Raw genomic sequence first — 13622 nt, forward strand, 5'->3', positions numbered from 1 at the left:
CGGCGCGCGGCTCTCCTTTCATAGGCCCGAACCGCCGCGGTCATCTCCAGCATTTCCATTCGTTCTTCCCGGATCTGCTCCACAACCCGGGTCTCCAGTCGGTCGCAGAACTGGGCCAGCTCCCGATACCACCAGGCAGCGGAGCCCGGTTCTGGATTTCTGCGGTCAGACGCCATTTCTTCTGCGCCCTCTTCTGCACGACTCTCCAGCTGTGGACTCGCCGTTGCCTCTGATAGCAAGCTGTTCAGTTTCTGCTCTGCCTCTTTCAGCAGCTCCTCTCCCAGCAGCAGGCTTGTGGCTCTCTTTCCTTCCCGCCGTCTCTGGACGCTTCCACTCTCATAGCTGGCAAGGTCAGAACTCTGCAGGGGATCTCTGGGTAGCCACACCTCTTCGTGGGCGGTAACTTCTTCCAGCGCGGGCTGCTGTTGTTTTTCAGCGCGCTTTTCATGGTGGCAATATGGCGGCGCTTCCAATTTTTCAAGCGGACCGCCCAGGCACATGGTCACCTGTCTGAACAGGTCTAGTCCTTATCCTGTTCGTGACGCCAGATGTGAAGCCCCACATGTGCAGTGTCGGTGCATTACCTTCAGGGACTCCACGTAGCTGGATCTCGTCACAGGTAGGGAATCTTCGGTTTTGATCGTGACGCCACTCTCAGTATTGCGGTCAGTGGGGACCGCCACTGCAGGTTGAGGGTCGCCTGGGGCTGATGGTGTGTGCAGTTAGTTGGAATAGCCTCCTGAGAGTGAGGCAAGCCCCAGGGCCCGGTGTAGGTGCGTAGTACCACAAGGCGCAGAATAACTCCACACACGCAGAATGTCTTTCAGGGTTTTTTACTCACTTCAGGTGGCAGGGTGAGTAACCCGGGCATAGCTGAGATGAACCAGGTGGGAACCAGGTATCCTTCAGGCTGACTTTATGAGGGTGACCACTGACTCGCCTTCCTTAGCCCTTGGTGGTTTGGGGTGACCCCGACTTTGAGTCCCTATGGGGGTCGCCCAGGGAAGATGCTGCAGCCTCTCTCCCCCTTTTGTTTGCCGTTTTACTTGTTCCCCGGACCAGGCCACTCCAGCTGCTTGCCTCCTGTGACCTATGGGCCCTAACTGTGGTTACGTGGCTGCGGCTTTTGTGGTGTTGTGGTGTGGGCTTTGAGAGCCCCACACCGGCAGGTTTAGCAGAAGAAAGCTGGATCTATCTTCGCTTCGGGATCTGCCGCCCGGTTGGGCCTGGTGCTCTCTAGCAGTCCCCTTACTTCCCACTCCGTGCTTTCTCTCTAGCTGAAGCTGGCTTTCAGGTAGCACTCCTAGTTGACCGTTCTCCCCCGTCAGTAGCCACTGCGCGGGCGCTGTTAGACAGCATCAACCCCACAGGTCTGCTCCTCACTGAGCCCTCTGGAGTTCTCCTCTAACTGACTCACTGCTCCTCCTCTCCTGTTCTTGCCTACGCCACCTAGCAACCAGACTCTCCACCACACCCCTTGAGAGGAGATGGAGGCTTTTGGCCCCCTCCACTATTCCAGTGGAGGTATAGGCTTTGCCCCCTCCTGGGATCCCCAGGGGTCCTCTCAAAGGTACATGTGTGAGACCTGATCACTATGCGCCTGTGTTCCACACCCCTGTCAGCCTTCTGGATTACCTGTGTTGTACTGTCCCCAGCATGGGTGCAGTACTCAGTGGTGCCTGACCAGGTCAGGGGCGCCACACATCCACAAAGACAGAAAACGCGTCAGAAAAGAAGACTCACGGGAGGGCGCTGGAGGGAGGAGAATCCTGCGTCATATCCGACAGCTCGTTCTGTAGAGACAACTTCCCTGGCACGCAGCTGTCGCTCACAATGCGCTTCCGACACGTTGGCGTCCACCACTCCGACAACCTGGGAACAGAAGACATTAGTGAAAGATTGGCGACTGTAGTGTTAATCATCATGTCCGCCATATTGGGGCAGGATTTATCAAAACTGTCCATAGCAACCAATCACAGGGCAGCTTTCATATTACCAAAGCCATTTTAAAAATAATAGCTGAGCTCTGATTGGTTCCTTTAAACATTTTTCATAACCAAAGCATAATGTCTTCATTACTTCAAGGGGTTGTCCATATTATCAGGTAGAAAAGCCATAAAAGCAAATAAGATGGGACACCGAGCGCTGTTGTCCCCAGTTTTGCCAAAAAATAAGCACATTAAATCCCATTTTTTGGTAAAAGAGTGTCCATTGTTTTGCTCGTTTCACATATTTCATTTTTTCTCATACATTTTTTTTTTTGCCACAGTCAATAGTGAAGCATAAAATATAGTACAAACACTAGGCCTCTATCTGACCAGTCTTAGTTACCCATAGCAACCAATCACAGAGGAGCTTTCATTTTATCACAGCAGCTTTGGAAATGAAAGCTGAGCTCTGATTGGTTGCTATGAGCAAAATAATTGCTCCATTTGAGAGATGAGGGCAGACTATTATTACTAAATTTTTAGCCCTTTTTTGGGCAAATCACAGGCCTCATTTATCTGCACTGTCGAGCACAGGACCTGTCTTAGTTACCCATAGCAACCAATCACTGCACAGCTTTCATTTTATCACAGCAGCTTCAGACATGAAAGCTGAGCTCTGATTGGTCGCTATAAGTAACAGAGACCGTTTTTTGGACATGAGGGCAGAACTATTTTGGTTTTGCTGTTTTTCTTCATTTTTAGCCCCTTTTTTTTGCCAAAACGCAGGCCTCATTTATTTGCACTATCCAACAGAGGACCTGTCTTTGTTACCCATAGTAACCAATCACAGAGCAGCTTTCATTTTCCCACCTCAGCTTTAGAAATGAAAGCTGCACTGTGATTGGTTGTTATTGGCAACAAAGCCATTTTGCGACGCGTCCACGGTATTTTATTTATTGGCATATGTCCATACGTCTTTCACTATAATTAAAAAAAATACCGAAAAAAATAAATAAATATTGTTAAAAAAAACCCATATAATTTATTTATTTTTACCAGGCGTCCACAAAATTGAGGAAAATGCAGGAAACCACTGCAGTAGCGGTGTACATACACCATAATTAGTATGCAGCATAATGTACAGTTATTTCTCTTTTTATAGTCAATTTTTAGGAAAAAAGTTCCCTTTTTTTGTCTCGGTGTTTTTCTGCCAATTTTTTCATTTAATTTTTTGATACTGATCAGACCCAAATATTGTCCACAATCACAAAAACATGGACTGTTGCTCCATAAACAGCGCCACCCCTGACTTCAGGTCATGTCTGGTGCTGCAGCTTCCATTGTCTTCAACACGGCACTGGCAGACACAATGTGGCGCTGTCTATGGAAAATGGCGGCCATGTTTTTGTAGTCCTGGACGATTCCCTTTTGCGGCAAGTTAGCCTGGTGATCCTGACAACCTGGAAAACCAGCGGACATGATATAAATATGCAATGGGCTGGGATCAGGTGACAACTGAGATGAGGGGAGAAACAGGAGGCTCCATTGAAGTATAGAGGACCTAGACTAGGATGGACCGGGGCAGGAAGTGTTGTCATGGGGGTCACAGAGAAGCTTGTAGGATTGAAAGTGTTTCAATACATGGTTTTAGCTACAGCTGATAGCACTAATATGTTCCCTGACAGGAAGTGTTGTCATAGGGACATAAGCAATGGTTATTTTTACAATGGAGGCCGGTGATATTTTGGGGTTAGTATAATAATAAAATGGTGCACTCACCCCGAGGGCTGTTCGACCACGAGATCCGGCATCCCCGTCCCGGGACCACCCTGCGGACTCCCGGCAGACTCCGGGTCTAAGATGAAGATCTCATCCTGGGAAATCTCGGTTACAAAATGGAGATGTTCCTGCGGAGACAGAGACGGAGCAATTATTCGTTTCCCCACCGCTCTTCTTTTCAGCCGAAATGCGAAAGTGGTGACCAACAAAGACAGAAAATTTCCAATATGGCTGCCACCCAGCTTTCTCAGAGCCCTGAAAAGCTGAGCTCCATGCAGCTAAAAGCCATGACCGCAGTGGCGCCTCCTGCTGGACGAACGAGTGTATACGAATGAGGGCTTTAGTAAAGGAAAACCCCTTTAGAAGGGGCTTCATTCTCAGCCGTCGTTCACATCTCTCCTTTTGTAGCCGACCACGTGCCACGGTGAACGCGGGTCTGTGATTTCCTTCCCTAGGCCCGTAATGAATCCAGCAACTGCTGAAAGTCAATGGAAAATGCATCTCCTGTTACCACTCACCTGAGATCTATCGATGCGATAAAACCGGTCAGCGGAGGTAGCTGTGGAGGAAAGGAGGAGACTCAAAATAGTAAGTATACTGCACGACCGTACACATACCGCACCCTCTACAGAAAATAAAGCTTACCGTCTAGGAAGCACCATCGAGGATTCAGACGCTGGGCAGAGAGCAACCGCGGCAGTGAGCCCTCCGGTTCCTACACAGCGAGAAAATATAAGGCAGTATTATAGCAGGTATATTCCTGTACATAGGGGGCAGTATTATAGTAGTTATATTCTTGTACATAGGGGGCAGCATTATAGTAGTTATATTCTTGTACATAGGGGCAGTATTATAGCAGGTATATTCCTGTACATAGGGGGCAGCATTATAGTAGTTATATTCCTGTACATAGGGGGCAGTATTATAGTAGTTATATTCTTGTACATAGGGGGCAGCATTATAGTAGTTATATTCTTGTACATAGGGGCAGTATTATAGCAGGTATATTCCTGTACATAGGGGGCAGTATTATAGTAGTTATATTCTTGTACATAGGGAGCAGTATTATAGTAGTTATATTCTTGTACATAGGGGCAGTATGATAGCAGGTATATTCCTGTACATAGGGGGCAGTATTATAGTAGTTATATTCTTGTACATAGGGGGCAGCATTATAGTAGTTATATTCTTGTACATAAGAGCAGTATTATAGTAGTTATATTCTTGTACATAGGAGCAGTATTATAGTAGTTATATTCTTGTACATAGGGGGCAGTATTATAGTAGTTATATTCTTGTACATAGGGGCAGTATTATAGTAGTTATATTCCTGTACATAGGGACAGTATTATAGTAGTTATATTCTTGTATACAGGGGGCAGTATTATAGTAGTTATATTCTTGTACATAGGGGCAGTATTATAGTAGTTATATTCTTGTACATAGGGGGCAGTATTATAGTAGTTATATTCTTGTACATAGGAGCAGTATTATAGTAGTTATATTCTTGTACATAGGGGCAGTATTATAGTAGTTATATTCTTGTACATAGGGGGCAGTATTATAGTAGTTATATTCTTGTACATAGGGGCAGTATTATAGTAGTTATATTCTTGTACATAGGAGCAGTATTATAGTAGTTATATTCTTGTACATAGGGGCAGTATTATACTAGTTATATTCTTGTACATAGGGGCAGTATTATAGTAGTTATATTCTTGTACATAGGGGCAGTATTATAGTAGTTATATTCTTGAACATTGGGGGCAGTATTATAGTAGTTATATTCTTGTACATAGGGGCAGTATTATAGTAGTTATATTCTTGTACATAGGGGCAGTATTATAGTAGTTATATTCTTGTACATAGAGGCAGTATTATAGTAGTTATATTCTTGTACATAGGGGGCAGTATTATAGTAGTTATATTCTTGTACATAGGGGCAGTATTATAGTAGTTATATTCTTGTACATAGGGACAGTATTATAGTAGTTATATTCTTGTATACAGGGGGCAGTATTATAGTAGTTATATTCTTGTACATAGGGGCAGTATTATAGTAGTTATATTCTTGTACATAGGGGGCAGTATTATAGTAGTTATATTCTTGTACATAGGAGCAGTATTATAGTAGTTATATTCTTGTACATAGGGGCAGTATTATAGTAGTTATATTCCTGTATATAGGGGCAGTATTATAGTAGTTATATTCTTCTACATAGGAGCAGTATTATAGTAGTTATATTCTTGTACATAGGGGCAGTATTATACTAGTTATATTCTTGTACATAGGGGCAGTATTATAGTAGTTATATTCTTGTACATAGGGGGCAGCATTATAGTAGTTATATTCTTGTACATAGGGGCAGTATTATAGCAGGTATATTCCTGTACATAGGGGGCAGCATTATAGTAGTTATATTCCTGTACATAGGGGGCAGTATTATAGTAGTTATATTCTTGTACATAGGGGGCAGCATTATAGTAGTTATATTCTTGTACATAGGGGCAGTATTATAGCAGGTATATTCCTGTACATAGGGGGCAGTATTATAGTAGTTATATTCTTGTACATAGGGAGCAGTATTATAGTAGTTATATTCTTGTACATAGGGGCAGTATGATAGCAGGTATATTCCTGTACATAGGGGGCAGTATTATAGTAGTTATATTCTTGTACATAGGGGGCAGCATTATAGTAGTTATATTCTTGTACATAAGAGCAGTATTATAGTAGTTATATTCTTGTACATAGGAGCAGTATTATAGTAGTTATATTCTTGTACATAGGGGGCAGTATTATAGTAGTTATATTCTTGTACATAGGGGCAGTATTATAGTAGTTATATTCCTGTACATAGGGACAGTATTATAGTAGTTATATTCTTGTATACAGGGGGCAGTATTATAGTAGTTATATTCTTGTACATAGGGGCAGTATTATAGTAGTTATATTCTTGTACATAGGGGGCAGTATTATAGTAGTTATATTCTTGTACATAGGAGCAGTATTATAGTAGTTATATTCTTGTACATAGGGGCAGTATTATAGTAGTTATATTCTTGTACATAGGGGGCAGTATTATAGTAGTTATATTCTTGTACATAGGGGCAGTATTATAGTAGTTATATTCTTGTACATAGGAGCAGTATTATAGTAGTTATATTCTTGTACATAGGGGCAGTATTATACTAGTTATATTCTTGTACATAGGGGCAGTATTATAGTAGTTATATTCTTGTACATAGGGGCAGTATTATAGTAGTTATATTCTTGAACATTGGGGGCAGTATTATAGTAGTTATATTCTTGTACATAGGGGCAGTATTATAGTAGTTATATTCTTGTACATAGGGGCAGTATTATAGTAGTTATATTCTTGTACATAGAGGCAGTATTATAGTAGTTATATTCTTGTACATAGGGGGCAGTATTATAGTAGTTATATTCTTGTACATAGGGGCAGTATTATAGTAGTTATATTCTTGTACATAGGGACAGTATTATAGTAGTTATATTCTTGTATACAGGGGGCAGTATTATAGTAGTTATATTCTTGTACATAGGGGCAGTATTATAGTAGTTATATTCTTGTACATAGGGGGCAGTATTATAGTAGTTATATTCTTGTACATAGGAGCAGTATTATAGTAGTTATATTCTTGTACATAGGGGCAGTATTATAGTAGTTATATTCCTGTATATAGGGGCAGTATTATAGTAGTTATATTCTTCTACATAGGAGCAGTATTATAGTAGTTATATTCTTGTACATAGGGGCAGTATTATACTAGTTATATTCTTGTACATAGGGGCAGTATTATAGTAGTTATATTCTTGTACATAGGGGCAGTATTATAGTAGTTATATTCTTGTACATAGGAGCAGTATTATAGTAGTTATATTCTTGTACATAGGGGCAGTATTATACTAGTTATATTCTTGTACATAGGGGCAGTATTATAGTAGTTATATTCTTGTACATAGGGGTAGTATTATAGTAGTTATATTCTTGTACATAGGGGCAGTATTATAGTAGTTATATTCTTGAACATTGGGGGCAGTATTATAGTAGTTATATTCTTGTACATAGGGGCAGTATTATAGTAGTTATATTCTTGTACATAGGGGCAGTATTATAGTAGTTATATTCTTGTACATAGAGGCAGTATTATAGTAGTTATATTCTTGTACATAGAGGGCAGTATTATAGTAGTTATATTCTTGTACATAGAGGCAGTATTATAGTAGTTATATTCTTGTACATAGAGGCAGTATTATAGTAGTTATATTCTTGTACATAGAGGCAGTATTATAGTAGTTATATTCTTGTACATAGGGGGCAGTATTATAGTACTTATATTCTTGTACATAGGGGCAGTATTATAGTAGTTATATTCTTGTACATAGGGGCAGTATTATAGTAGTTATATTCTTGTACATAGGGGCGGTATTATAGTAAGACACTGCACATACCTGGCAGTGATCTCTGTGTGCGGTCACGGAATGAAGATCCTATAAAACACAAGGAGAATGAATCCTTCTCTCTACATTAGGATGATATAATGCACAGTATAATCCGGGAAGGATTCGCGGTCACGATCCTGGCAGATGATATCAGATGAGGACGTGTGTGATTATCACAGCAGCCATCATTCATCTAATTTATAATACAGACACCTTTTCCTTTGGGTGAGGAGACTGACACCGGAGAACAATAGCTCGTGTTACAGGAGCTTGTCGCCCCTCTGCACACACCGCGCTCCCTCTGCATACTCTGCCGTCTGCTGCCCTCTGCTGGTGGACTGGAGACTGCGGCTCGGCGGCTTCTATCTACTTTACTCTCCGCGCTGTTAGCTGAGGGCGGTTTTGCACATCTGTGTGCACCTCTAGGGTGTATTTATCTGACATGAATTTATTAGGAGCTCCATACATTCCCTCCGGCCTTTTTCCTTCCCGCTCTCCTTAGTCTATCGGAGGCTTCTAAGATTGACAGGTTTGATTCCGTCCGACCCCGTCAGCTCCGTCCTCCTCTTGCTCCGTCTTCTACGGCCCTGAAGTTTGGGGTTTTTTTGCACAGGTCTAATGGGGTTCTCCTGGGTTGGAAAAACCTGGCTACCTACTTCCAAAAACCACATCACCCCTCTCTGCAGGCTGGGTCTGGTACTGTGCTCCAGCTCCATTGAATTAAATGATGCTGAGCTGCAATACCACATACAACCTGTGGACAGGGGAGGCGCTGTTTGGGGATGAAAGCATTTTAATGTCAGATCGTAGGCACCTTTTTGGTGCAAATTAGTCTCACCATGACCCTTTACAGACCTGCCCAAACATTGTGTTGTCCTCCACAAGAAATCACTGCATTATGGAGGTGCTGGGACGTGTGCCTGGCTGTGGGGACTCCGCATGCCGCCATACTGTGCACGACTCACCTCTTGAAGGCGGTCGATATACATCCGACAGGTCTCCAGGTCACAGTCTCCTCGTACCACAATGATCCCCAGAGGAATGGCTGCCGGGAGAGAAGACTCATCAGACAGACAGAAAATGGCACAATCAAATGCTCTACTGATCCTGCGTTACCTCCTGTATTATACTCCAGAGCTGCACTCACTATTCTGCTGGTGCAGTCACTGTGTACATACATTACATTACTGATCCTGCGTTACCTCCTGTATTATACTCCAGAGCTGCACTCACTATTCTGCTGGTGCAGTCACTGTGTACATACATTACATTACTGATCCTGCGTTACCTCCTGTATTATACTCCAGAGCTGCACTCACTATTCTGCTGGTGCAGTCACTGTGTACATACATTACATTACTGATCCTGCGTTACCTCCTGTATTATACTCCAGAGCTGCACTCACTATTCTGCTGGTGCAGTCACTGTATACATACAGTACTGATCCTGAGTTACCTCCTGTATTATACTCCAGAGCTGCACTCACTATTCTGCTGGTGCAGTCACTGTGTACATACATTACATTACTGATCCTGAGTTACCTCCTGCATTATACTACAGAGCTGCACTCACTATTCTGCTGGTGGAGTCACTGTATACATACATTACTGATCCCGAGTTACCTCCTGTATTATACACCAGAGCTGCACTCACTATTCTGCTGGTGCAGTCACTGTGTACATACATTACTGATCCTGAGTTACCTCTTGTATTATACTCCAGAGCTGCACTCACTATTCTGCTGGTGCAGTCACTGTGTACATACATTACTGATCCTGAGTTACCTCCTGTATTATACTCCAGAGCTGCACTCACTATTCTGCTGGTGCAGTCACTGTATACATACATTATATTACTGATCCTGAGTTACCTCCGGTATTATACTCCAGAGCTGCACTCACTATTCTGCTGGTGCAGTCACTGTGTACATACATTACATTACTGATCCTGAGTTACCTCCTGTATTATACCCCAGAGCTGCACTCACTATTCTGCTGGTGCAGTCACTGTGTACATACATTACATTACTGATCCTGAGTTACCTCCTGTATTATACTCCAGAGCTGCACTCACTATTCTGCTGGTGCAGTCACTGTGTACATACATTACATTACTGATCCTCAGTCACCTCCTGTATTATATTCCAGAGCTGCGCTCACTATTCTGCTCGTGCAGTCACTGTGTACATAGATTCCCTCTCCCCGGTTTCTTTATACACAGACCCTACATCCACTAATCCCTATGTGCTGGGCTCCTCGCTGTCCTGCGCTTCCTCTACAGTCACGGCTGGGGTCCTGATGACATGAGAACAGGTACACGGCTCCCCGCGGCGGGGCGGCTGCACAGGCGCTTGTACCTCTCCAGTCACTATGAATAATGAGCGCAGGAGATGAACACGACTCGATTAAACTGTTATCAGCCGCGGTGATTAATGACTTCTGCCGTCACCCATAGAGGGACTTCATTACGCGGGGAGCGCTGGCAGCGCAGGGGAAGCAGCGCCGCGGCCGAGCCCGGTACATGCTACAAAGCAATTAAGTTGTGTATTGCTGCGGGGGGAGAGGGGGCGGCTGCAGGATAATATCACTTTCCTAAGGGTTTTATTATGTGTTCGCTTGTCAAGTGGTGCTCGCTGCAGAGCCTGCTCAGAAGAGCGTAGCCGCCGTCCTGGGCTCGATTAGCGCTGACTGAGCACGGCCTCTGCCGCATACATTACCGCCGACTCAGCGGGGGGCACTGAGATTGTCTTCGTGGGACAGAACATTGTTGTGTCCAGTCCAGATTATCCTTAGTGAGAGTGGCATGACGTAGGGGCTGAGAGCCTGATTCCAGCGATGTGTCACTTACTGGGCTGCTTGCTGATATTTCAATAAAATCAGTGTTTTATCATCAGATTAGCACTATAGGACTATCTGTCTTCTGCCATGTAGTCCTCTTCCTCTTTAAAACCCCGCCTCTACCAATGATTGGCAGTTTTCTGCCTATGCACAGTGAATACCAAAAGCTGCCAATTTTTGGAGTTATTGAAAGCTCAGCATTCAGAGAGCACCTATTTCATCAGAAGAGAAAACTGTGATTATATCAAAACTACAGTAAATGTAACTGTTAGCAGAAAAACGGGTCTGATGCCGCGCTTATCATCAAATCCAGAAAAAAGTGTATTATTCCATGTTTTCATTCATTAAAAAGATACAGGTCAACGGGTTTCAAGGGTCGTAGCCCCCTTCCTCAGGACTAATATCAATGACAGGGAAAAACTACAGTAAGCAGCTCAGTCAGTGACACATCGCTGGAATCAGGCTCCCAGCCCCTATATCATGCTGCTCTCAGATTATATAGCAAAAACCTGCTGAAAAATTCCCTTTAAGTGCTTTCCTGCTCCATCCAATAGGTGGCACTAGAGTTTTTGACCTCTTTGCATAGGGTAGCATTTCATGGCCTATAAGTCTCCTTACACCAACCTCAGCTCTACACAAAGAGGAACGTTCCCCTTTACACACACTTGTTAGTTTTACTACTTTTTATTTCAGTCTTTTCGTGCCTTTTAGTTATAGTTTTTAATGTTCTTCCATTTTATTACTTTTTAGTTGTTTTTTTTTTACATTTTATTTCCTCATTTTATAGTTATGTAATTTATTGCTTTTTTGATTTTTTTTAATTTTTCATTTTTTTTTTATACTTTTTACGTGTTTTTTTGCATTTTTAATTGAATACTTTTTAGTTATTGATTTTAATACTTAATAGTCTTATAATTTTTTAGTTGCTGTTTTTGTACTTTTTAGTTACAGTTTTTAATCCTTTTTAGTTTTATTACTTAATTGTTTTTATCCTTTTCAATTGTTTTGGTTTTTTTTTTTGTTTTTTTGGGGGTTTTTTTGCATCCTTTACTGTTTAGTTGCGTTTTTGTACTTTTTCGAGTTTCTTTTACACCTTATAGTTTTTAATACTTTTCCTTTATTGATTTTAAAGTTTTTGTTTTATTGTTTTTTTATTGTGTTTTTATACTTTTTGTGGGGTTTTTTTTTACATCTTTTACTATTTAAATCTTTTTAGATTTAGTTTTATAATTTTGTAGCTGTGTTTTTTTACACTTTTTAAGGGTTTTTTTGCACCTTTTTCTTTTTAATATGTATTAGTTATTGATTTTAAATGCTTTTAGTTTTATAACTGTTCATTTGCTGTGTTTTTGTACTTTTTATGGGGGCTTTCTGAACCTTTTACTTTTTAATACTTTTTAGTTTTATTACTTTTTACTTGTGTTTTTATCTTTTTTGGGTGTTTTTGTTTCACTTTTTAGGGGTTTTTTATACCTTTAACTTTTAAATATGTTTTAGTTATTGATTTTAAACTTTTTACTTGTGTTTTTATACTTTTTATGGCTTTGTTTGCACCTTTAACTTTTTAATACTTTTTTAGTTATTGATGTTAATACTTGTTCAGATTTATTAGTTTTTTTCTTGTGTTCTTGTACTTTTTAGGGGTTTTTTTCCGCACCTTTTACTTTTTAATACTTTAAGTTATTGATTTTAAAGCTTTTTAGTTGTATTACTGTTTAGGGTTTTATGGGGTTTTTTTGCACTTTTTAGTTGTATTTTTGCTCTTTTTATTTTCTTATTTTTTGCAATTTTAGTTGTGATTTTGCTCTTTTTATTTACTTATTTTTTTGCACTTTTTACTTGTGTTTTTGCTCTTTTTATTTACTTATTTTTTACAATTTTTAGTTGTGATTTTGTGTTTTTTATTTACTTAATTTTTGTACGTTTTAGTTGTGTTTTTGCTTCTTTTATTTACTTATTTTTGCACTTTTTAGTTGTGTTTTTGCTATTTTCATTTTTGCACTTTTTAGTTGTGCTTTTGCTTTTTATTTTCTTATCTTTTGCACTTTTTAGTTGTTTTTGCTTTTTATCTACTTATTTTTGGCATTTTTAGTTGTGTTTTTCCTCCTTTTATTTACTTATTTTTGCACTTTTTAGTTGTGTTTTTCCTCCTTTTATTTACTTATTTTTGCACTTTTTAGTTGTGTTTTTACTCTTTATTTTCTTATCTTTTGCACTTTTTAGTTGTTTTTGCTTTTTATCTACTATTTTTGGCATTTTTAGTTGTGTTTTTCCTCTTTTCATTTATTTAATTTTTGCATTTTTTAGATGTGTTTTTCCTCTTTTCATTTACTTAATTTTTGCACTTTTTAGTTGTGTTTTTGCTTTTTATTTACTTATTTTTTGCACTTTTTAGTTGTGTTTTTGCTCTTTTTATTTACTTATTTTTTGCCCTTTTTTATATTTTTGCTCTTTTTATTTACTTATTTTTTGTACTTTTTAGTTCTGTTTTTCCTCCTTTTTATTTACTTATTTTTGCACTTTTTAGTTGTATTTTTGCTCTTTTTATTTTCTTATTTTTGCACTTTTTATGTTTTAGTGCATAAACTATATGAATGATATGCGCATAGA

At 40.4% G+C, this 13622-nt stretch overlaps 1 protein-coding gene across 1 annotated transcript in view; it reads right to left on the reverse strand.

The window, feature by feature from the left end:
• The window catches only part of DGKI (diacylglycerol kinase iota), a 197162-nt gene that overhangs the window by 89924 nt on the left and 93616 nt on the right, over positions 1 to 13622 (reverse strand). The window contains exons 20-25 of the mRNA XM_075343835.1: positions 9141 to 9220; positions 8185 to 8223; positions 4353 to 4422; positions 4226 to 4266; positions 3708 to 3835; positions 1744 to 1872 (exon numbers count right to left, since the gene is read on the reverse strand). Coding sequence (XP_075199950.1) covers positions 1744 to 1872; positions 3708 to 3835; positions 4226 to 4266; positions 4353 to 4422; positions 8185 to 8223; positions 9141 to 9220 — 487 coding nt within the window. The remainder of the gene's footprint in view (positions 1 to 1743; positions 1873 to 3707; positions 3836 to 4225; positions 4267 to 4352; positions 4423 to 8184; positions 8224 to 9140; positions 9221 to 13622) is intronic.

The sequence above is a fragment of the Anomaloglossus baeobatrachus genome, chromosome 4 (genome assembly GCF_048569485.1).
Source record: "Anomaloglossus baeobatrachus isolate aAnoBae1 chromosome 4, aAnoBae1.hap1, whole genome shotgun sequence".
Lineage (NCBI taxonomy): Eukaryota > Metazoa > Chordata > Amphibia > Anura > Aromobatidae > Anomaloglossus > Anomaloglossus baeobatrachus.